Source organism: Aulonocara sp. 'chitande type north' Nkhata Bay, linkage group LG15 (genome assembly GCF_057382095.1).
Source record: "Aulonocara sp. 'chitande type north' Nkhata Bay isolate Kocher_YH1m ecotype deep benthic linkage group LG15, A_spYH_male_GT1.1, whole genome shotgun sequence".
Lineage (NCBI taxonomy): Eukaryota > Metazoa > Chordata > Actinopteri > Cichliformes > Cichlidae > Aulonocara > Aulonocara sp. 'chitande type north' Nkhata Bay.
In genome coordinates this window covers 15,903,493-15,928,970 of record NC_141358.1, presented here as the reverse complement: position 1 = coordinate 15,928,970, position 25,478 = coordinate 15,903,493, and the positions used below count along the sequence as shown (strand labels likewise).

General features: G+C 43.6%; 1 protein-coding gene across 1 annotated transcript; it reads left to right on the top strand.

The window, feature by feature from the left end:
• The first annotated feature begins 491 nt into the window (after positions 1–491).
• Positions 492–23,850, top strand: LOC147312828 (uncharacterized). The gene is made up of 2 exons (XM_086264485.1): positions 492–1,582; positions 23,762–23,850. The coding sequence occupies exons 1-2, from the start codon at positions 715–717 to the stop codon at positions 23,848–23,850; spliced, it is 957 nt and encodes a 318-aa protein (XP_086120611.1). The 5' UTR covers positions 492–714.
• The last annotated feature ends 1,628 nt before the right edge of the window (positions 23,851–25,478 follow it).

Sequence of the window (25,478 nt, the reverse complement as noted above, 5' to 3'; positions counted from 1 at the left end):
AATATCCCCAGAAGTTGGAAGGAAAAAGCTATAGTGGAGTTTAATAGATGACTCTTAACCCCTTTTTAACCCAGGAAGTCAACAAATGCTTGCACACACTTGAATAACGTGATAGATCCACTGTCAGGTGAATCATGAGCATAAGGCTCAGAGATGGAAGATGGAAAACAACCCATGGCATCCTACTATGGGCTCCTGACTGATGTGCAGGCCATCAACTGAGATAAACCTGTGGCTTCAAAACCTCCTAGCATGGCATCTGTCCAAGCAGCTGAGCTGGATGAACCTTGAAAGTAAGTCCGCTGAGCATAAAGGAGGCTGAGCAGGGGGTTATAGCCAAGAAATATGGTTACCTCCCCAGAAATCACTTCCATAAATTCCTTACAAAATGAATCCTTTGATACTAGATCCCCTACAACATACCTTCTTTTCTTCCCTTTTGTTGTCTGCCTTACCTGCCGCGGTTGCCCCTGGCTGAACAGGGGTGTGGTGGGGCGTGGTCTGCGGTGCCGTGCGGACGCACCTGCACGGCATCCGCAATCACGCCCGCCGTGTTAAAACACGGGGACTCAGGGGTTGGTGTGTGTGTGGTGTGACGTGAATTAAATAAAGTTGGCTCTGAACGTTGCTCCGTGGTCCCGCCGTGCCTTATTCACGCCACATTGGTGCCGAAACCCAGGAGGCGGCACGGCGGGTCCGTATCGGAGCCAGGGAATGGAGGAGCTGGCCCGGAGGGTGGCCAAAATGGCGGCCGCCCAGCGGGAGCAGGCGGCGGAGGTGCGTCGCCAGCAGGAAGAGCTACAGGACCGGTCCGAGCGCCACCTGGAAAGGATTGGGGAGCTGGTGGCGCTGCTCTGGGCCTGGGCGCCACCCCTACAAGTGTGTCCCGAGGACAGTGAAGCGGTGGAGGAGCCGTGTGGGGCACCTCGGCAGCCGGAGGTGGTGGACGAGTCACGCGGGGGTCCGAGCCTGCCGGAGGAGGAGGAGCAGCCGGGTGAAGGGCTGCTCCTGCCGGGAGCGGTGGAGGAGCCGCTCCAATCGGAGGCGGAGGACGAGGCGGGCGAGGGTCTACACCTGCCGGAGGAAGAGGAGTCGCTCCACCCAGAGGTGGACGAGGGGCTGTGCCTGCTGGAGGCGGAGGCGCAGTGCGGGGAGCCGCTCCAAACGGGAGTGGCGGAGGCGGTGGCGGAGCAGCTGTGCGAGGAGACGGAGGTCCCTGCTCCAGGGCAGCCTGCGCAGCCGGAGTTGGAGGCAGAGGAGCGGGACAGCCCCGCTAAGCCGGGGGTCGGCGGGCTGGCTAGTCCAGCCTCGCTGCCACCAGTCGATTCTGCGCGCCTGACGTCTGCCCAGCCGCCTGGGTACAGGAGCTCACGGCCATGCCTGTGGGGCCGTGTCCGCTTGCTACGCGGCCGACCTCCGGACCAACTTCGCCGTTGCCGCTGGATGCGCGGGCGGCCACCAGAATGGACGCGTCCCCGTCGCTTGGGCTGGGGCGCCGATGTTTTGGGCCGAGTCTCGCCCCAGTTCGCGGGGGGGAGTAGGTTCGGCCAGATTGCTCCCCGGCCTCAATCGGGCGATGGGGGTATGTGGTGGGGCGTGGTTTGCGGTGCCGTGCGGACGCACCTGCACGGCATCCGCAATCACGCCCGCCGTGTTAAAACACGGGGACTCAGGGGTTGGTGTGTGTGTGGTGTGACGTGAATTAAATAAAGTTGGCTCTGAACGTTGCTCCGTGGTCCCGCCGTGCCTTATTCACGCCACAAGGGGATTTGGCATGATTGTCCTGTTGTGTGGGTAGTCTCACTGGGCAAGCATGCCAGGTGATTGGGATGCAGTAAGCGGGCTGGGGGTTTCAGACAAGCCTCACATACACCTGAGCCACAACTCCAGTTACTCATTTTAAGATGCTTGTCACTGACATGGCATTTGTTAGCGCTTTATTAACTGGTAAAGATGCAACTTAACTAAAGGAAAATGTGCATGAACTTTTAATTATTAATAGAGGAAAGACTTTTTGTAATGCTACTACAAAGTTTAAGGAGTGAATGTAAGACCTTTTAGAAAGCTAAACCGGTCATATTGCGTGAAGCCAAAGAGGCTATCCATCTGTTGGGCTGAAATAACTTGTTGAACTTTTAAAGTGTGGTTGGGCTGACCTAAACATGTTGAGCCAACTGTATAATTGGCAATTCACGGAGCACTCAGCACTCAGTAATTGCTCTTGCTGTATCAAACTTGAAGCCATTAGACCCTATCAAAAAATATTTCTGTATGGGAAGGTGGCTGGCTCAGTCAGACAAAGAGGTTAATACAAAAACCTGGAAACCAAAACAGTATGCATACAGTGGACACATTTCATTTGAAAGATAACTTTTCTAAGTACCCTTGTTCAACAAACATAAGCCTGAGACTTACACAGGAAAAACAAACTAACACCTAGCTCACCTTAATGTTCATGGGCAGGTCATCCACTCACCGTGGGCCCAAATGTCACGGTGATCCAGGGCTCTTAATGATTTCTTTGAACTGTTTGTTTTTCCAGGGAAGAATGATTGCACAGCATACATTTTAATTACTTGGATGTAGAAGTTTGAATTAATTTTGAAGTTTCTCTAATACACACAAAATTAGGTCCCAGCGTTTGGTTTAATGTCTGTTAACAAGTTGTACCTCAACCAGATCCTTTTGATAGTGAACAATACGTTTCTGGCATAATTTCGGCTGGATATTAGAATTGGTAGAGTTCATTTAAACTGGTTGGTTAGTGCAGATTCTGGCTGTGGTCCACAATTTTTTAACATGATTGAGGTCAGCTTCCCTCAAATTCCAATGTTAGCCTGTTTATCCATTCTAAAACCAGTCTTGATGTGTATTTTAAGATTTTTCCTGTTGGAACACCCAGTTGTGTCCAAGTTTCAGCCTTCTAGCTGTTGGTTTGAGGTGAAGTTGAAAAATCTGGAGGTAGTCCTCCTTCTTCATTATTCCAATAACTTTGTGCAACATACCTATCAATGTACTTGATATTTGGTACAGTTGTTTGAAGTTTAAAAGACACATTTTCTCCTCCAAACATACCTTTTGTCACTGTGGCCAAGCAGCTCAATATTTGTCTTGTCTGGCCATAAAATGTTTTTTTTTTTCCAAATGGGATTTGACTTGTCCGTAATGGCTGCTGCAAATTTTCTTGAATTTTCCCATTGTAGTGGTCAGTTCGGTGAGTGCGCCAAATCCTTGTCACCTTGGCAAAGAGAAACTACCTGTCACAGAACCGAATGGACTCAAGCGCAGACCCATAGTTCTTAGAATGAAAAGTCAAAAGTTTATTTAGAACAAGACGGTTGACTCCCAGTTGTAGTCAATCATGATCACCAACGAGAAGTTAAGAGGCCTTGGCGTTGTCAAGTCAAAAAATACTGTAGAACATTCAGCACCACTTATTAAAAGACTTCAGTAAATCTTTGTAAGTATTTGAGCCTGTTTGTATAATTGTGACCCTGCGTCGATTAGAGAAAATGCAAAACAAATTCAAACTTGTGCACGTAATTTGTTTTTCAAAGTCATTAAAGATGTATGCTGTACCATCTTTCCAACCTGAAAAAAAGAACAGCTCAAAGGCATTCATGACATTCATGCCCACGGTGAATGTATTTAAACTTCTGACCTCAACTGTAGGTCAGACGTTGTTAAATTTTTCATGACTGATTACCGATTTGGGAGCCAAAGCATAATAGAGGATTGCATTGAAAATGCACCCAAACACTTTTAGTCAGCTTTTGTAATGTCTTTGAGAAGACAGTGTTTTATATTATATTGTTTACGCACAAAATGTATTTGTCACCATTATGAAGGTTTAGTCGGCTGTATGGCTCAAAGAGAAGAGTGGAAATGAAAGAAGAGCCCTGCTCTGGTCTTGTTTTTCACTGTAGTGTGAACTATGAATTTATAAAGTATACAGCAGCATGTCTTTCCCTGTCAAGGTCATGAACCACGTAAAATGCTACCAAGAACTACCACTGGCCTGCAGGCCAGACTTTAAAAACCCCTTGATCTAGTGGTAAAACAACTATTAAGCTTCTCTTTGTCCAACATCCAGTGAGAGTTGAGAGCTACAGATGTGAACTTACTCAAAGTGAAAGGTAAATCAAATAAAGATGGCAGGTGATATGGGTGAATTTTTGCCCAGGGGTGGGCCCATGTGAGTTTGAAAAATTTAACCTTCCTTTTTATTGAGACATTTTATGAATAAAATCCATAATTTACCACTGTTATAGAATAGAATAGAATAGAATAGAATAGCCTTTATTGTCATTGTACAGAGTACAACGAAATTGGAGTGCCACTCCCTTGGTGCAAGTTTCAATAATAAATATAAATGTAAAATATAAAAAGTACAAAAAAAACCAATCGTAAGTACTCAAACAATAGTATGTACAATATATACAGGATAGCAGCATTAATATGATGACAGTATGAATAGCAGCATAATATAATGACAGTGACGGTATGGAATAGGTTCAATTGTTTTTGTGCTTATTTACTACGGTGATAGCTCTGGGAAAGAAGCTATCCCTGAATCTGTTTGTCCTGGTTTTATGTGACCTGTACCGTCGGCCTGACGGTAATAGTTCAAACAGTTGGTTGCTGTGGTGAGAGTGGTCCTTGATGATATTGCCAGCTCTGCTGAGGTACCGAGAGTTTGCAGTGACCTCCAGGCTGGGCAGAGAGCAGCCAGTGATCTTCTGGGCTGTGTTGATGACCCTCTGCAGTACTTTCCTGTCTGCAGCTGAGCACCCTGCATACCATGTTGTTATGCCGTACGTTAGGATGCTCTCTATGGTGGCTCTGTAAAATGTCACCAGCAGCCTCTCCTCCAGGTTGTTCCTCCTGAGCACTCTCAGAAAGTGGAGACGCTGCTGGGCCTTTTTAACCACCGCTGTAGTATTTGCAGTCCAGGAGAGGTCATCAGATATCTGCACGCCCAGAAACCTCATGGAGTGTACCCTCTCCACACAGCTCCCGTGAATGTAAAGTGGGGCCGGGTCTGCTCTGCCCTTCCTGAAGTCCAAGATAAGTTCTTTAGTTTTCGTGGTGTTCAGTTGGAGGTTGTTAACTGAACACCACTCAGTCAGTCTGTTGACCTCATCTCTGTAGTCCGACTCATCCCCCCTTGAGATGAGTCCAACCACTGTGGTGTCATCCGCGAACTTTATGATGGTGTTTGAGAGATGGGTAGGGGAGCAGTCGGATGTGTAGAGCGTAAACAGGAGGGGACTCAAAACACATCCTTGTGGAGACCCGGTGCTGAGTGTGATGGTGCTGGACCGGTGGGGGCCGAGTCTGACAGACTGTGGTCTATTTGTCAGGAAGTCCTTGATCCAGAGGCAGATGGGGGTGGAGAGTCCCAGGTGAGACAGTTTCTGGACCAGGATCTCCGGGATGATATGATTGAATGCTGAGCTGAAGTCCAGAAAGAGCATTCTCACATAGCTTCCTCGGTGCTCCAGGTGACTCAGCGCAGTGTGGAGCGCTATGGTGATGGCGTCCTCGGTGGAACGATTTGTCCTGTAGGCAAATTGGTGGGGGTCAGAGTGGGAGGCAGACCGGCCCTGATGTGCTGACAGACCAGTCTCTCAAAGCACTTCATCACTACAGGCGTAAGTGCAACAGGCCTGTAGTCATTTGGGCTGGCCACAGCTGTCTTCTTGGCGATGGGGATGATGGTGGTATGATAACTCAAAACCAAATACATCTGCAAAACTACTGATTTAAGGAATATTTCCTGACCCTTGTTTCTGAAACAGCCTTATTCTTTGTTGTGTAGCAGCATAATAATGCAGTTTCTGTTCTTGACATTAAACATCAGTATTAGCCCATTTTTACTCTTCACAGACATCCAAGGAAACAAACAATGTCTCTACAGCTCTGCCACCTGGTCTAAAGGTGAAATTTGTGTTGAAAGGAAAATATGGCAAGTGTTAGACATCAAATTAGTAATCCAGTTGGAATCACTTCTGAGTCTTACTGGAGTCCTCAATGCTAAAACTAACTGGCTGTTTTTGATTAAGACACCTACCCAGGGACCGCACTCTTACTATAAACCTGACGTTAATCCTGTTTTCAAAGTGCTGATTTTACTGGTTCCCTGAAACATCATCTTACATTTCTAAACAACTTGTGAAGTGGATTTGCGGGACATGGATGATGTCTTGAAGACACAGAAGGCTGTTTCGTTACACACTGTGCTGTCTGTAAACCCTAGAAACATGGGAGTGATGGCAAATACTGGCTGGTTGCACTATAAATCCTGTTCCAAAAGACTTTCTGTGGCAGTGCTCTGTACCTTATACTGTTCTTCCCCACTGCTCTGTAAGCCACAGTCTTATTTGTAAAAGAAGAAAGATTTCTCTTAGCAAGCTGCTCCCTTCTTTATGAAAGGGAAGAAACGGAGAGAATATGTCAGATGCTTCAATTTGTTGGGGGGGGAATCTGTCCACGTTATGGCTCAGGTTCTTGAATATACGTGTAATATATTTCTGTAAGCAAGTGGTTGTACTGACTGCATTAAACTCTGTATCATTTTCCCTTTGTGTGTGACTTCATGACTCAGTGTTTGTGCTCCACATTGCTCATTGCAAGACTAAAATAAAAGGCTTGGCATGTGACCATGAGTTTATTTGTGTGTGTGTGCGTGTATCTAAACGTTAGTGTTGCACGGCGAATGCCTGTGTATGTGTGTCACCGAGCTCCTGTATGCAAGTTCAAACACAAAGAACCCATTGAGCCATTGCATGAGACTCCCATCACAAGCAATCACTCCTATTTTCAGAGCTCGTTGTCATTATGGGCGCACATCGCAGTGAGAATATTGGTGACATTTAACCATTATAATCTGCATTTCCTCTCCTGCTCTAGCTTCTCTGCACTAATCGACTATATTAATGATTGGCTTCAAGACTACGTAAGCTGCATTAATTAGTGATGTGAGAATACACTGAAGGAAAGGAAGGTTTAATATATAAGTGGTGTGGGTTGAGGCCAGCACGAAATCGCAAAATGGGTCTAGCCAGAAAACCTAAGATTATGAAGAAATGTGCCGGTTGTGATCTCCAGAGATTTGAAAGGGGGTCTGCACTCTCTGCGAATCAGAGTCCATGGGAAAGCAATTAACATACAGGCACTTGATGACCTCAGCATATAAGGCAGGGAAGCATAAAGCAGTGTGACATTTGTGTCTGAGACACGCAACTGCCCTGCTCTGCTACTGAACACGATAATTTCTCTTGTCAGGATGTGATTATCAGCTCTGGGTTCGCTCAGGCTTTTTTCCTCCCCAATTACTGTGCTCTGAGGGAAAGAGCTATCAGGATATGAAGGCATGATGCCATTTCCAGTGTTGCTTTCCTGCAAATGTGTGTTCTGGGAGATCTTCTGTTGGTGCATGCTAATGACGAGCGTCGTGATGCTGCGAATGTTGCTGTGATGCTTTTGTCAGTTGCAACACAAGGCCACCACAGCAAAACAAAGCTGCCCACTGGTATGAGACGAAATAACTAGGACCAAAAAAAACAGAAAAGTGAGTGAAAGAGGCACACAGAGAGAGAGGAAGGGAGGGGATGGCTGAGCTGACTGTGCACAGTCACCATGGCAACCCCTTTGACATCCAGCTGCCATACCTGCTGCCAATATCGGCGCTTTACTGAACCATTTGTGTCTTTGTATCAAAGATCCACACGCCTCGTCACATACAGATACAGAATACTATGTGATAATAGTGCACCATCAGTCATTCAGCCCATGAGTATTAATGTACCTTAAGTGCTTGTCGTGATTATGTCTGAGAGCTGATGTTTGGTGGAAAAAGCTGCTTAAAAGGGAGTTTTTCAGACACCTCACCTCGGTAATTACTTTGAATTATTATCACGCTTTAAAGTGAAGGGCCCGGGAGTACTCATGTGTGCTTCCGCGAGTGTTTCGAGGTATTTGTTCTCCAAATGAAAAAGTATGGTAAGGCTTCAGGGCAGATTTCTGAACTTAACACAGCTCCGGTTTTCCCAGAAATACTGAGGAGTTGGTACTTGCTATTAAAGAAGGTGCCAAGTCTGAGTTGTGCCGAATGACCAGTGGCTACTGCCTGGGGGGGGGGGAGACATCTGCACAGCCTGACAGCCTGTGACAAAACACCTGTGTCTTCTGAACTTCTGCACACAGTGCTGGACGCAGCAAGCTCATGTCTGGACATCACAGTATCAGCAACCTGAAATAACAGTATGATGAAGGTAATTGGGAGTATATTTGTTGGCACGGTGTTCAAAAAGGAGAAATAATATAGCTAATACTATTCTATCATAACAAACACCAGGCATCAATTATAAATCCTACAGGCATGTGGGGGTGCTGTGTGTTTATGGAGACAAAAGAAGAAGAAGGAAAGCAACAGAAAACGACCCAGATAAGGTAGAGGTGAAACTGGGTAGGTGTGAAAAGTAGTCAAAGAATTTTAGAGCAAACTTCTGAAATATTTCAAGTCTTCTTGTTGAAACTTTTACTATTTTCTAACACCAGGTCAATACATTAAGGCAAGGGTATGTTGCAGTTCATGTTTTAGTACAGACCTTCCCAAAGTGTGGGGGCGCAGAGCCATGACGGGGGGCACGGGATGAAAAGGGGGGGAAAAAACAAAACGCTTGGACACTGCTAGCACGGGCGCCTACAGAAATGCAAAGCAGGAGAGGAAGCATCGCTGAATATGTTTCCAAACCAACTTCATTCTAAGCCAAAGACTAGAAAATGTGGTGAAGCATATCTGCCCTTTGGCTTCACCTGCACAAGTGCCGAGGTAGGTCTCCCCTGCAGAATTGCTTTTCCCTTCATCGTGAGCAGCGCTGGGCTGTTTAAATCACGGACAAACAGTATCCCACATTCGTGATTTTTAGTTCACAAACACTTCTGGTAATGACTAACTACTCCTGACATTTTGAAGATATACATACTATACTATACTTTATACAGTAAAGTTACGGCTGGATACAAATAACACCAGGCTGATCCTGCCACGATTTGTTCCCCCGGTTCAAATCACGGACAAACAGTATCCCACAGCTGTTTATGTTTTTAAACCTATTTTGCACAGAGAGGCATTCTTTGAAAAATGTATTGATATCAATGTTGAATATTATTACACAGGAAAAAAACAACTACACGTAAAATAATCACACCGTGATGCCTCTGCCTTTGTAAATAGAGGGACAGTAACTGCGTGTGTATATGTAAGCGTGTAAAACCTACAGATAGTGAGATTAACAGTATTTTTTCTCTATCTGCCATTCTGCAATTCATCTCATGTAAACAATAACGTGGCGCACAGCGTGATGTGAAAAAAGGCACATACCTTTGACAATGCGTGATGAACTCTATTCCTCGTCCACGCGTAAACGAAAAAAAGGAGTTTTTAAAAAATCGCAGTTTTCGGTGATTCGAAACGCCGTTTACGTGTGGACGAAACAGCTGCGTTTTCAAAAATACCCGTGTTGGTGTGGACGTAGCGTAAATTAGTTAGTAGTTTATTTTCTTACTACCTGTAATTTATCGCAGATTACTTGTATTTGCTTAATTGTTTACTAAATGTTTGAGGTGTGAAATAAACCGCAATGGAGCAAAATATGGGTGTGTGTGGTTGGAGGGTGTGTGCGTGTGTGCACGCGGGGGGGCACGAACATTTTTGTAAAACAAAGGGGGGCCCAGCAAAAAAAGTTTGGGAACCACTGCTTTAGTAAAACAGAGAGAGAATTCCACTTGCAGAGAATAGCAAAACACACAAACACAGGCTGAATTATAAGATGGGCCATTTCTATATTTAAAAATAGTAAAAGCATGAAAACAAATGTATTTAGTAACACACAAAAAATTTCAAGAATTTTGAAACCTCAGCAACTTATGTACAAACTCGTACACCATGATCACGATGTACTGAGGTGCTAAACTCTGCTGACTCAATAACTACACATTTCCAAACCTTCTCTGGCATTAACATCAGAACAAACACTGTCTGCCAGAAGCTTGATAGCTTAGTTTTCCATAGCAGAGCAGCTCCTGTAGTTGTATTGTATTGTATTGTATTGTATCTTTATTTCAGACATATACAGAAAAAAAACCAATATAAACACAACTACACATACTTGCATTTACAAATACGAATATATATGTAAATACACACACACACACGTATGTGCTCAGATAAAACAAAAAATAAATAAATAAATAAATAAATAAAACAAAGTCTAAATGACATGAAATTATTAGGCAATTATTAGGTCTGAAATGGAGTAGGAAGAAGTATAACATACTTATTAATCCCTACCCCATGCTCAACATTTTATTGAATCCCACTATTCACCTAATTCCCATCATCACTTACCCCACACAATAAACAAGGAGAACATGTATAAACATATCTACAGAAATAGATATAATTTAGATACAATTTAGTATATTTATACACACAATGGGTGATCAACTTTATCAGTTTCATATTCTTCCAAAAGCAGTTTTCGAAACATCTTTATGAACTGACTAATGCTTGAGCATTGCTGTAGGTCCACAGTAAAACTATTCCACAGTTTTACCCCATAAATAGTAACACAAAAGGTTTTAACCTTTGTCCATGCTTTAAGAGTCTTCAGATTTAATTTCCCCCTCAATTCATAGTCCCCTTCTCTGTCAAAAAACATCCTCTGTGCATTTCCTGGTAACATATTGTATCTGGCTTTGTACATAATTTTTGCAGTTTTATATTTTATAAGATCCATAAACTTCAGAATTTTTAATTTCAAGAACATGATGTTAATATGGTCTCTAAATCCTGCTTTAGTAATCATCCTGATTGCTTTTTTCTGAATTTTACATAGTGGTTGAAGTGAAGTTTTGTATGTATTTCCCCAGATTTCCACACAGTATTCCAAATATGGCAATATAAGTGAACAGTAAAGTACCCGGAGTGATTTGGAAGGCAAAAAATGTTTAACTTTACTCAGTACAGAGATGCTTCTTCACAGTTTAGCTTGTATATGCTTTATGTGAGGTTTCCAGCAGATTTTGTTATCTATTATCACACCCAGAAATTTTGTATCAGAAACTTGCTCTATTTCAACATTGTTTATTAACAATTTTGCTCCGGCATCTTTTTTACAATTTCCAAATAACATAAATGTAGTTTTTTTCAAATTTAGTGATAACTTGTTTCTGTCAAACCATGTTTTCAGTTTAATCATTTCTTGTGTGACAATTTCCAAAAGCTGCTGTGAATTCTTGCCAGCACAAAAAATATTTGTATCATCTGCAAATAAAATAAACTGTAATATATCAGATGTTTTACATATATCATTGATGTAGAGGATAAACAGCTTTGGTCCCAATACTGACCCCTGTGGAACTCCGCAAACAATGTCCAGGCACTCTGATTGATATTCACCAATCTTCACAAATTATTGCCTGTCTCTCAAATAACTCCTGACCCACTCTAGCACCACTCCTCTAATGCCATAGTACTCCAGTTTATCAAGTAATATTTCATGATTAATTGTGTCAAAAGCTTTTTTTAGGTAAATGAAAACACTAACTATGCATTGTCTTTGATCTATATTGTTAGTGATATTTTCAATTAGTTCCATTAATGCCATAGATGTTGATCTATTTGGTCTGAAACCATGCTGACTGTCCATTATTATTTTGTGTTTATCTATAAATTTGTCAAGTCTATTAATGAAAACTTTTTCCAGTATTTTTGAAAAGGCCTATAATTTGTGAATTGGTGTCTATCTCCATTTTTAAACAGTGGTATTACTTTAGCTGTTTTCATTTGTGTTGGGAATGCACCAGTTTGTAGAGACAAATTACAAATGTGTGTTAAGGGTTTGGAGATGCCATCTATCACTTTCTTAACGATTTCCATATCAATGTCATCAGAGTCTGTAGAATTTTTTGTTTGTGATTTCCCAACAATATCAATGATTTCCTTTTTTTCTGCCACCATTAAAAACATTGAATGAGGATTGCAGTCAATGAGTTTAGTTTCTTTCTCTGCAGAATCTGTTATATCAGGAATTGTTTCAGCCAAGTCTGGCCCAACACTTACAAAGAATTTATTGAACTCATTAACCACATCACTCATGTTAGTAATATTTCTATCATTATTAGCGAAATACGAAGGATAATTTGACTGGCTAGAACCATTTTTAATGATGGTATTTAATGTTTTCCAAATCCCTTTAATATTATTTTTATTCATATTTAATAATTTCTCATAATATTCCTTTTTACATGACCTCAAAATACTAGTTAATTTATTTTTATATTTCTTGTATTTATTTTCAGCTTCTGCACTTCTGTTCGTTATAAATTCTCTATATAAGGTATTTTTCTTTTTACATGCATTTTGTAATCCTTTTGTGATCCATGGGCACTCTGCATATTTTTGTTTTTTACTATATTTCTTTACTGGGCAACGACTATCATATAACAGTTTAAATTTTCCTTAAAAAATCTCATAAGCTTTATCAATATTTTTTTCCTTATACAGCATCTCCCATTCTTGCTTGAGTAAATCACTTTTGAATGCATTTATGGACTCCTCTGTTCTCACTCGTTTGTATTTTGTTGTATTTTCCTGCTTGACCTTTCTGTGATTGCTGTTATACACTACAAAAACAGGTAGATGATCACTGATGTCATTAATTAGGAGACCACTTATAGATCTGTTTTCTATTTCATTAGTAAATATATTGTCTATTAAGGTTGCCGACTGTGCTGTAATCCTGCTGGGTTGCGCATGTGACTTGCGCATGTGACTTCTAGTACGTTGTTGAAAACCAGGGAGTGGCAGATTCAAAATACAAATATTGTTTGTTTTTTATGTAAAGTTATCAACCACTTATTCCCTCATCTTAAATTCTGTGTAATTGTTTATTGTCTAAAATCTAACCTATAAAGATGACTTGCTTGCAAGTTACAGGAGAGATGTTGCCCAACCTGCACTAACTACTAACATGTTGTGTTTACTGTCCAGTGCTTTTAGTATCTCAAAAAAAGTAACATTTTCTCCAAAGTCTATGCACCGATGTGATACTCAGGTACTGGTTCTCATGATATCCCCCTTGTACCCTGCCTAGACAAGCCTCACATGCACACATCTTCTTGAACATGCGCACACATGATGGACAGAAATGCTCTCACCGGACCCTCCATACCATGAACAACACCTGCAGCTATGTAATTCTCTGCAGTTTTCTGCAGAGCTGCTGTGTTTGTATTTCAGTGAAACTGTTGTTTTGGCCCCAAGTGATACCAACAAGCCAACACACACACACACACACACACACACACACACACACACACACACACACACACACACACACACACACACACATGGACATTTAAAAAAACTTATATGAGTGCACCTGCTCACACACATTACCCAAGGCGGCTGCTTGTGAGCTTTAGGAAAAAAAAAAGCTTCAGTAAAATTTATAAACAGTTCAATGAATTAATAATGGTTCTGTCAAAAGGAACTTTCTCTCATGCTCGCACTGCTGTTACTGGGCAAAACTCTCCTTACATGATACCTTTTTGTTATTCCCTGCCCTCAAACAGGGATTAGGACAAAGATAGTAAGCCACAGTAACAAGTAGCACTTGCCAGGTGACTTCAGTTGAAGTGTCAGTAATTCTTGCCAGTATCATTCTTTAGACTTTAGCCTTTTTTTAAGTTTGTTGCCATAGTGAGTAATCTGAGTCCTGAGAAGCCCCTGACAGCACAAAATGAATTAGAATTGGTTTTGAAGAGGGGGGAAAAAAGAGAGACTTTTGCTTTTACTTGCCTTTGTACAGAATGAAAATGTCTGATTCTCCAAAGAGGTTTGCTGGAAAGGTTGTAAGAACAGCAATTTAGTGGACATGTTTTTTTAATACAGTATAATTACATACGAACTTGTCTGAATGTGTTTGATGAAGCCTATGAATTCACAGATTTTCTTATTAGACAAATATTACGGGTGAAATTTTTTAGATTCAGGATTACTGGTTCTGTAGTCTCTGTGTAGGTTTACACAGTTAAACAAATGTTTGATCCCGGGAGAAGGCACAAGTGCCTTGGGCTTTGTGACATGAGGAGCATCCAGCAGAAAAATCTGGCAAATGAGATACATCGAGTTCTCTGCTGTGGCAAACTGAGTAAGAAATAAAGTGTGACAGATATCCATAAACCTGATAAAGAGAGTATTAGTATACATTAAAAAAAAAAATACTAAAATTACAATTAACATCATTAAAATAGGATCACAAGAGTGCAAGTTCATCAGCAGTATATGAAATGATTGCACAAGTTATGAAATGCATTGTGAAATTAAGATTGTACATAGGTTATTCACAGACTGAAGCAGTGTCACAGCCTTTGGATGTGTAAGGATAGCTCTGAGGTACCTGCCTGATGGGAGGAGCTTAACCAAATGGTGTCCAGGGTTTGTAGAGTCTTGCATAATTTGGTTGGCGTTCCTCACGCAGTTGCCGATGTATAGATATTCCAAAGACAGTAGCTCTGTGCCAATGATGTTTTAAGCCATTTTCACAACAAGCTAGAGGGCCTTTGACAGCTTTGGTGCAACTACTGTACCAGGCTGTCATGCAGTTTGTGAAAATGCTTTCTGTTGTGCATCTGTAGAAGTTGAAAAGCAGCTTTTGGGGCGAGGTTTGCTCTGCTTATCCTTCTTAAGAAATAAGGAATCCTTATTTGAACCTTACCTGTGTTTGCTGGGGTGCAGGAAAATTGCTTTTGATCTGCTATTGATGTATAGAGGTATGCGTGTCTCTATGGTTTTCTTTTTAGTCCTGAACTCTGAAATGGTTTCTTTGGTCTTTGTCATGTTTAAGACCAAGTTATTGTTCACACACCATGATGTCAGATTGTGAACATCCTCCCAGCATGCATTTTGTTGTATCACCTGAATGACAGACAGCTATGGTTATAGTCCATGTACAGATCTGATAGGCTAATGGAAGAGTCTGGATGGCTATATGGAGCTGCTTTGTTCATTATAAGGAAATTGCTAGAGAGATAAAATCTGAAGTCCAACAATCATGGTGAATGGCTAAAATGTACAAGGTGGCCAGAGAGGGTCAGAACCACTGTATCTAAGAAACTATAGCAAGAATGTTAATAATATTGTGGGTGTAAACAAGCATGAAAGCACAGTTCAAGTATAATCTGTGTTTCTACAAGTCCGACCACTTTTAGCTTTTTATTTCAACGTGTTAGCTTGCCAACTTTTGCAAGATGCAATATGTACAGCAGAGGCTGTTGGGGTCTTGACTTTCTTCGTGTTTCCCAGAAGACACATGCCAGGCATGTCATGAGTGTTGTTAACAACCTGCAGCTCGTCTGACAGAATGTAATGTGTGAGAAGAATATTATGAGCCAATGGTAGCGCCTGTCAGCTAACACTCGACACGTTATGACCCGAAACAACTCCTCTGTGGTACTCACTGAATTAGATTCAGAGCTCCTCTGTTAACATGATAGAAAAGGGGAGACAACAACAGCAACAGGAATATAAACCATTTATTCCCCCAGTGTCTGAATTCACTAGTAATGACCGGCTAGTTTAAATATTTATATGCTTAAATATTTCAGTTACATTTCATCATCATCAGAGGCTTGTAGCCCAAGAAAACATACGTTTTCTCATTGCAGAGTAAGTTTTCTGTCTTTCTTTAGTCTTTATAGACAATAGCTAGCAACAAATATGAGTAATATTCATATGTCAGTCATTTAATACAGGCTATACACAAGATTCATTTTGCCAGAAAAACCCAAGATTAGAATTTTATTTGATAAGGTGCATTTTCTTTTACATTCTGTGTTTATTACTCTGATAATTGGATCTCATCAGAGTCTGTCTGAACAGGATGTACTTCCTCCATGAATGTGAGTAAGCTTTGAAATAGGAGCAATTTTCTGTCCGATACACGAACAAAATATGACAAGAGGAGAAAGGCTCTAAAATGCACCAGTCGTTGTTTTCATAAAGACATTAAATGCTTCAAGTGGCACATCAAAATACCCTGATCCATTTTCTACATCCTCACTTTACTCGCAACATCAAAGGAGGACTGAAATGACTACATCTGGTGAATGTTACCTTGAAAGCTGACCATTCACCGTGTTCCTGCTGATGCTTCAAATGTTCCACCTGCACACCAGAGAGACTGGATTAAATGCATAAATAACATGCATCAATTACTGCTGTTGTGGTGTATTAATTCTTCTACTTGAAAAGGTTTAGGCATAAGTGCCTTCAGATACTTGCATCAAGATGGCGCCGAGTATGGCAGCCTCGTCGCGAGCTCCCCCAAGCAACAGCTTTCTTCTGTGTTTAATTTTACTTTTCCTTTATTTTTTCACGAGCAGCACTTGTCTCCTTGTGTACGACCGGCAAACCTTACTGGACATAAAAGACGGTCTTTCTTATAACTTTCCGGAGTTCAAGTTTTGCAACACGGACGCTCCGTTTGCAGACCCCCCATTCATCTCACCTGAGACGCCTTTGTTCTCTGGCCCTTGAGGCCGCAAACGCCGACGCAGAGGGAGAAGATCTGGCGTTCTGGTTCGACTGAGACGGCGCACTTACAGACCACCGTTACCCAGTTTATTACTGGCTAATATGCAGTCTCTGGAGAACAAGCTGTGCGAGCTTCGGGCACGGATCTCATTCCAGCGAGAGATGCGGGACTGCTGCGTGATCTGCCTCACAGAAACCTGGCTATCGGACAAAGTACCGGACTCCGCAATACAACTGCCGGGGTTCTCTGTGCACCGCGCGGACAGGTCACAGGATCTTACTGGGAAAAGCAGAGGCGGTGGTGTGTGTTTCATGATCAACAACAGCTGGTGTGATTATGCGAACGTGCACCCGGTCAAATCCTTCTGCTCACCGGACCTGGAGTACCTGATGATTAAGTGCCGGCCATTCTGGCTACCGAGGGAATTTACAGCAGTGATTATTACGGCTGTTTACATTCCCCCACAAGCCGACACTGACCGTGCACTCAGGGAACTGTACAGCGCGATCAGCAGCGAGGAAACCGCACACCCAGAGGCAGCGTTTATCACAGCCGGAGACTTTAATAAGGGAAACCTGAAGAAAGTCTCACCAAAACTCCATCAACACATCCTTTTCAACACACGTGGAAACCGGCAACTCGACCACTGTTACACCTCTTTCCGGGATGCGTACAAAGCCCTCCCCCGCGCCCCATTCGGCCAATCAGATCACTGCTCCATCCTGCTCCTGCCCGCCTACAGGCAGAAGCTGAAACAGGAAGCTCCAACCCGGAGGGCGGTGCACTGTTGGACGGACCAATCGGAGTCTGCGCTGCGGGACTGTTTTGATCACGCGGACTGGGAAATGTTTCACGTGGCCGCCAGAGACATTGATGAATACACAGACTCAGTCTGTGGATTTATCAGGAAATGCGTGGAAGATGTCGTCCCATCCAGAACAGTCAAATCCTTCCTAAATCAAAAACCCTGGATTAACGGAGATGTTCGCGCGGCACTGGCGGCACGGAACACCGCCTTTGCCTCCGCGAACACATCGGACTACAAACACGCACATTACCAACTCCGGAAGACGATCAAAGCAGCCAAACGTGAGTACAGGGACAGGGTGGAACAACAGTTTGACAACCCTCGGAGTATGTGGCAGGGACTAAACACGATCACAGACTTTAGAGGGAAAACCAGCACACCGCAGACCACGGCCTCTCTGTGTGAGGATCTAAACGTATTCTACGCTAGATTCGACACAGCGAACACCATGAGACCGGACAGTGTGCGCACCGCGGATGACGTCAGTGCGCACACTGTCTGAGGAGGATGTGCGGAAGTGCTTCAGGAAGGTGAACGCACGCAAAGCTACTGGTCCGGACGGGATTCCCGGCCGCGTCCTCAGGTCATGCGCGGCTCAGCTGGCTGGAGTGTTCACGCACATCTTCAACCTTTCCCTCTCTCTGTCTGTAGTCCCAGCCTGCTTCAAAATGGCCACCATCGTCCCTGTACCCAAATCCTCCACCATCTCCTCATTGAACGACTGGCGACCTGTAGCCCTGACCCCCATCGTAAGCAAATGCTTCGAGAAGCTGGTCAGGGACTTCATCTGCTCTGCACTACCCGACTCACTGGACCCTCTACAGTTTGCATACCGCCACAACAGGTCCACTGATGATGCCATAGCCCTGACACTACACACTGCCCTGTCACACCTGGAGAAGAGAGACACGTATGTGAGGATGCTGTTTGTAGATTACAGCTCAGCATTCAATACCATCGTTCCCTCGAAGCTGGACAGGAAACTGCAGGATCTAGGACTGAGCAGCTCCCTCTGCAGCTGGATCCTTAGCTTCCTGTCTGACAGACGCCAGGTGGTCAGACTGGGCAGCATCACCTCATCCCCCATCACACTGAACACTGGTGCTCCACAGGGGTGTGTACTGAGCCCTCTCCTGTACTCACTCTACACCTACGACTGCACAGCCACTAACAGCTCCAACATCATTGTGAAGTTTGCGGACGACACTACAGTGGTGGGTCTTATCACCAACGGTGATGAGACGGCTTACAGGGAGGAGGTCAGCGCCCTGACCCACTGGTGTCAAGACAACCATCTCACCCTCAACGTCGCAAAGACAAAGGAGTTGATAGTGGACTTCCGGAGGTGCAGAGAAGTACACACCCCCATCACCATCAACGGCGCTGCTGTGGAGAGAGTGAGCAGCTTCCGGTTCCTTGGCGTACACCTGGCTGAGGATCTTACGTGGTCAGTACACACAAACAAAACAGTGAAGAAGGCGCAGCAGCGCCTCTTCTTTCTCAGGAGACTGAAAAGATTCGGCATGAGCCCCCGCATCCTCAGGACCTTCTATCACTGTGCCATTGAGAGCATCCTCACTGGATGCATCACCACCTGGTATGGCAACAGCACCGCCTACAACTGCAAAGCTCTCCAGCGAGTAGTGCGGTGCTCTGAACGGATAATTGGAGGTGAGCTTCCCTCCCTCCAAGACATCTACAGGAAGCGGTGCCTGAGGAAAGCGGGGAGGATCATCAAGGACTCCAGTCACCCCAGCCATAAACTGTTCAGACTGCTTCCATCAGGAAGGAGGTTCTGCAGCATCCGGTCCCGTACCAGCAGACTGAGAGACAGCTTTTTCCATCAGGCCATCAGACTGCTGAACACTTCATAGACACCTCAGCTTCACTACTGGAACTTCAACATTATGCACTCCACACTGTATATAAATGCCACTTGTTTTGCACATATTCAACTCTGTATATTTTATATATTTTATTATTATTATTATTATTATTTTATTTTATTTTTTTACTATTTAATTTGTAAAAATGTGTATACATACACACACACACACACACACACACACACACACACACACACGTAGGAAAATATTTAGTATACACATCCAGAAATGCATACACTATTATATATTGTACATATATTTATTAGTTTCAGGTTGGCCATTCTTGTATTTTGCTCGTTTGTGTTGTTGTGTTTGCACATCTCTGTTGCTGTGGGGCTCGCACACAAGAATTTCACTCGCATGTGCTGTGCCAGTGTGCCTGCACATGTGATGTGACAATAAAAAGTGATTTGATTTGATTTGATTTGATACACACAAGGTACTGAATATGTGCTTATTCCCAAAGCAGAAAAGGCTGAATCTTCAAATGGTTACATCTATATAGCATCCCTTCTTTCACACTTTCTATACAGGCATGTGAGTTTTTGGAGAATCCTGAAAATGCCCGTGGGATCTCCCGCAATAGCACGAGTGAGTGTTACCATTAATCAATTTATGCCCTCTCTTTTTCATTTGCCAGCTGAGCATTGCTCATTATGTTAAATTGTTACTTTTGTTGCTCATGAGTATTTTCCACCAACAAAGCTCATTTAATTTAGATTTGATAAAAAGAATAAATACACACTGGAAGGCAGAGCCAGAAAAAAAAGGAGACATATTTCAGCCTAACTCTGACAGACTTGAGTCTTTCATATCTCCACTGACTTTGAAAAGTCATGATTGGAATACTGAATATGAATATTGGGATTCTCTTTCCTTTTTGTGCCGTCTTGTGCAAATGCACTTCAAACCCCAAAGACTGACATTTTCAGCAGCCTATATTTTTCGCTGTTCAGGCGATACGGTAACAGAGATAGAGGGTTTTGTTGCAGCTCATTGCATAATGTCAATAGACAATTAGGCATTTACTGGATTCTACCCGCAAGCTAATTAGAGCCACATAATTAGCAGAGGGAGAGTCTTAAGTGTTCCCAAATGGAGCACCAGATAGCCACTTTATGGAGTGCTGTGCTGTGCTTCGGCCTGACACTCCAATCACAGCCCCAGAGACACTCAGACGCGGACTAGAGGTGCTTGACAAGGCTCAACATGGCGTTAAGTCAGGATAAGTGGTGTTCAGTAGTGACAAGACTGCAGTGATGCTTGGATATATATTTTTTTGGTTAAAAAATGGTTGTCGCTATTTCTGTATGCCCTGAGCTCACATTGTGAGTCCTTATACGAGAAGTTAAATAACTCTCTTGTAGGGCTGTTCGATATAACGATATATATCGGATGACGATATAAAAACGTCTATCGTTTCATTTTACGCTATCGCTTGTTTTGTGGTGTCGCAAAATAAACTGTTTACGGCAATATTTTTTCATCGTTTTGATGGTCACTGTAGTGGCTATATTAATTTCTTAAAGTTCTCTCTTTCTCTTATATTTAATATAACCACACTACGGACGGACAAGCGCCTGTTTTTATGCGTTGCGGTTACCAACAACGACGGTAAAACCATCGCGTGTCCGCTTGTTTATGTTCCATATAAACCTTTCAGAATAAAGCTCAAGATCCTGTTGAGACCTTTCAAAATAAACTGAATCACGTGAAAGAGCAGATAATTAACGGATGAGAAGCAAAAAAAGAGCCCTTTCTTCCCTCCCCATCCTCAGCTGCCTCCCTATTCCCGCTCTACCACACCCACCCACACACGCAGGGCTTGGGGTGCAGGTATGTCACCAGGGTGCAGGGGAGGCACTCCCCCTCTGTCCCCTTCTGGCCGCCTGTGCCTCAATTTTATTCTGCAACCTAGACATCCACATTACTCACACTCTCACACAACACATACATATAGGGCCTTGGGGGTGGGCACGTTTTACAGCATCCAGAGGATGGTCGGTGTACTCCAACCCACCTCTGGCGCTGGTGCCCTACCCTCAATTTTAAATGCATTTAGACACTAAGGGTTTTCGGGAGGAGCCGTGCTGCTCTCTGAGAGGAAGCTAGTACCATGCTCTCCTGAGTTTTAAATGCACTTTAGAACAGCACACAGCAACACTACATATGAGCGGGCGTAGGGAGGTTTGAGGTCTTCACTCACCCCGGTTCTGTTAGCCGTCAGGGCTGGGGGGCTGGGAGGAGGTGCTGGCCATCAGACTGGGGTCTGGGATGCGGGGCCTCCCTGCTACTGCAGATAAGGAGGTGGTCCGCTTGCCTCCACCCCAGAGAGAAGGGTTACATCTCCTGGGTCTAGGTGCGGCTTGCCCCTGGGGGTACCTGGACCTGGGATATAGAGTATGTTTGGGGAGTGCGACTGTCTGTGCAGTGTCTATTTGTGTCTGTCTACACGTTGGGTGAGTGCCGAGTATTTGGTTGTGCATATGGGGTGGGAATGCACGTTTGTGTCCGCGTGTGCCTGTTCGTCTGTGTCTATATGTCAGGTTGGGTCTTAGACTCAACCTCTCTGGGTACATCTCAGGCCCTCTAAAGTACGGAGGCCTATCTCCCCTCACCACACTCCCTGCTGGTGGCTGATGCCCTCAGACGTTGGTGTGTAGGTGGTCTTTGTCGTCTGGAGCTGGGCGCTCATGTATGTACCGGCTCACTCCTGGTGGCCGATTGGCGGGGCCGGGCACCTGTGGCCCGGCTGGGCTCCTTCCAGGGGGTGGAGTGCCCTCAGGCCTCTGGCCTCTGGGCCTGAAGCTTGGTCATCTCTGGCACAGCTGGCTGCCGGCAGAGCCCGCGGGCACGCCACTGCAACCCCCTCTGGTCTCTGCTCCGTAGCTGTGGGGTGACCTCTCCTTTGGGGCTCTACCCAGGAGGGTGGCACGGTTCCCCCCCCCCCCCCCCTTTGGTGGTCCTCCTCGGGTCCTTGTACTCTGGGGCCTCTGGATATCTGGGGCCTGGATCTCCTCCATACCTGCTTCATACCCTGGAGGACGGGGCTGTGGCCCCCCCACACTCCCTAGCAGATCGTTACATGGAGAAACCTTTGGAATGCAAGCATGCTGATCCACACAGGTATGCACACAGGTGTACACACGGGTGTTCACAGACGCGGACTACACCTTTCTTGGCTGCTGCCTCAAAGCACATTGTGCGCTGTCTATCTTGCGTGCTGCACAATATCGTTTATTATTTAGTATCTACTGTTATCTACTGCTAGCTAGTTTATTGTGATGATGCTGGGTTTTTTTTTTATTATGTTGCTCTTTGTTGTTTGCTTTCTCTTCTGTTTTTTTTCTCCATACAGGTGATCCAGGTGGGGTTTTTTTTGTTTGTTTGTTCTTTTTTTCTTTCTTCCCCCCTTTCTCACCGTCTCTTCTCCCCTTTGGTTTTCTTTCTGTCCCCCTCTTTCTTTCATTCTTTCTCCCTGTCCTATCCCCCAGTCATGTCTGTCCCGTTTGTAGCAACCGAAAATAAAATAAATTCATAATTATAATAAAGGTCAATCAAATGGACCAATATGGCAAGGCCATGATGATCCACTTGGTAAAATAAATCCGCTTGGCATCTTTCTTGGCCTTAAGACAACAACTCTGATGGCTAAAGATCCAAACGGGACACAAAAAAAAAAAGAAAAAAAAGAAAGAGCAGATTATTTACGGATGAGAAGCAAAACAAGAGCCGCCAGGTGCTAAAAAATAAACCTTAGACTCAAACGTTAGAACAGGCTTTTCCCCGCAGCACGACGTGTAATAAATACTCACAAAGAAAATGGCGGCCGTTACCAACCTATGTCTAAAAATGTATCGTTTCATGCATCGGTTAAAATACTCGACTCCAGCTACATGACGTACGGCTGGAAACACTTCCCGCAAGTCGAGCTGCCCGAGATTCACAGAATTTACAGAAAATGTTACATTTTTGTGATTTATATCGTTATCGGGACGATAGAGGTCTTATATCGGTATATGAGATTTTGGTCATATCACACAGCCCTACTCTCTTGAATAGGAGACTTTCCTTAGCTTAGTAAGAGCTGACTTAACAACTTTTTTAAAAGGCCAAATACAACTTTTCTTAGTTACACATTCGAGTGATGCTCATCCCCATGATCTCATCTCATCTTCCAACTCATCTTGATCCTTTGACTCTCCCCCCTTTCTGTCTCCCTCGAGTTCATTTCAAGACTGCCTTATTTCTTTTGCTCTGATGGACTTCAAGCTGTGATGCAAGAGTTTCCCAGTCTGGGATGTCTCTTTGCATCCGCCAACTCTCTCCCTTTACATCTCTGTATCCATCCAAACTCTTCCTTGTGATGTGCACAAATCAACAATTCAGTCACATCTATCCCTTACTCTCTGTCTCCCGCCTGCCGGTTTATTCTCAATTCTTTGTCTTGTTTCTCATAGGGCTCAGACGGGAGCGCCAAATGGCAAATTCAGGTCAGGCAGGCAGGCAGGCGGCCATCAAACACAGCTTTAATGACAGCTGTGATTGAATGGAGTTTATATGTGAAATGGCACGGCTATGATAGATCTGCAGGTAAAGATTACTTTGACTGCTATACTCGAGCTGTTGCTGGTCATTGCACATTTTTAAAAGTCTGAATGCATTCATAGCTATTTCAATTAGATTTTTGTATTCAATCTAAATGGATTACATTATATTTTACAATAGGGTAAAATAGCACTCAGCATTAAATGAAAGTCATACCTCCTACAAATAGGACTGGGGTACCTGTTCAGGGCTATGAACAGTCATAGACTTTGTGTTTTTCTAGTGTGTGTTTCTTCTTTAACAGTCCTTCCTGTGATATTTAAGACTGTCTGGCTTGGTAAACTAATGAAAAGGACTCTTATTACATAGAAATGAATAACAAATAGCATCTGTTAGTTCTATCTCTATTTGCAAATCAATTTACTTTGGAAAAAGAGCAGCAGGAGGCAATCTGATTAGTGAAAATTAACCAATTATGCTCCATCTAAAGTGCTTTATGATGATTTGGAAAGTGCACTTATAAGGCCCCAGTCACACAGGCATAGAGAGGCAGAGGCATAGATGGGTTAGCAACCATCTGTCAACAACTTGTTGCAAGGGGAAAATGTGTATTCCCAGACTGGTTGCTGGCAGTTGATATGAAATCAATCGCTAAAGCCCAAGGCAAACAGGCCAAGAGACAGGTAGGTGATTTCCTGGTTGCCAAGGAAAAGTGTGTGTTGGTCGGGGATTTCCAGAGGCATCAAAACCCTCCTTGCAATTGCTCTGGTCATCTGTAGTTTGCATGGAAAATGCAGATTTGTCTGCAAAGACTCATTATTGAATGTATTTTGGCAAAAATACACTTGGGACCTCTTCAACCAGCGTACATCACTATTGCATCATAAACACTTACAAAAACCTGATCAGCTGCTCTGCTAGCTAACTTAACTAACATTAAACATCAAAGTAAACAAAATAAATAATATGGTGCTTGTGAGAATTTTTTTTTAAATTCCTCTCCCCAGCAAGGAAGGCTAGAGTAGAAGCATTTAGTTTTGAAGCACTATACTTAGTGGTTATAAACTACTCCTCTCTCCACTGTGTTTTCCCCCTCAACATCTTTTTTCTTCTCCAAAAAGTTGATTCTGTTCATCTGGACTTAGCATTTTGTGGGAGAAATGTTTCGTCACTCATCCAAGTGACTTCTTCAGTCTGAGACTGAACAGAATCAGCTTTTTGGAGATTTACTTCCCTGGATGACTGAGAATGCATCAAGACATCTTTTTTCTTCTTTTGTCATTGCAAACTTTTCACATCGCCATTGCTGTAGTTTAAAGTTTGTCACCCTATGGGGATCACTGCTGGACTGAGGGTTCAAGCAGTAGTCTGTTCGTAATCAAATTAAAAGTTGTACCTTTTGAAATGTGTTGGTTGCAGTGGTAAGGCACAACTTTCTTTTACTTTTTTTGCACTGGAGGTGAATGTTTTTTAGGTTGCACCGCACTGCAGCTTGGAGAGTAAATCTCAAGTGTTTGCAGATAAGTTAGCATTTGTGGTGCAAACTATGGACGATTGCAACAATCTGCCAGGAACCAAAGCAATCAAAGGAGCTTTTTGGTGGGGCAATCTGTTTGCTAGCATCGGCCA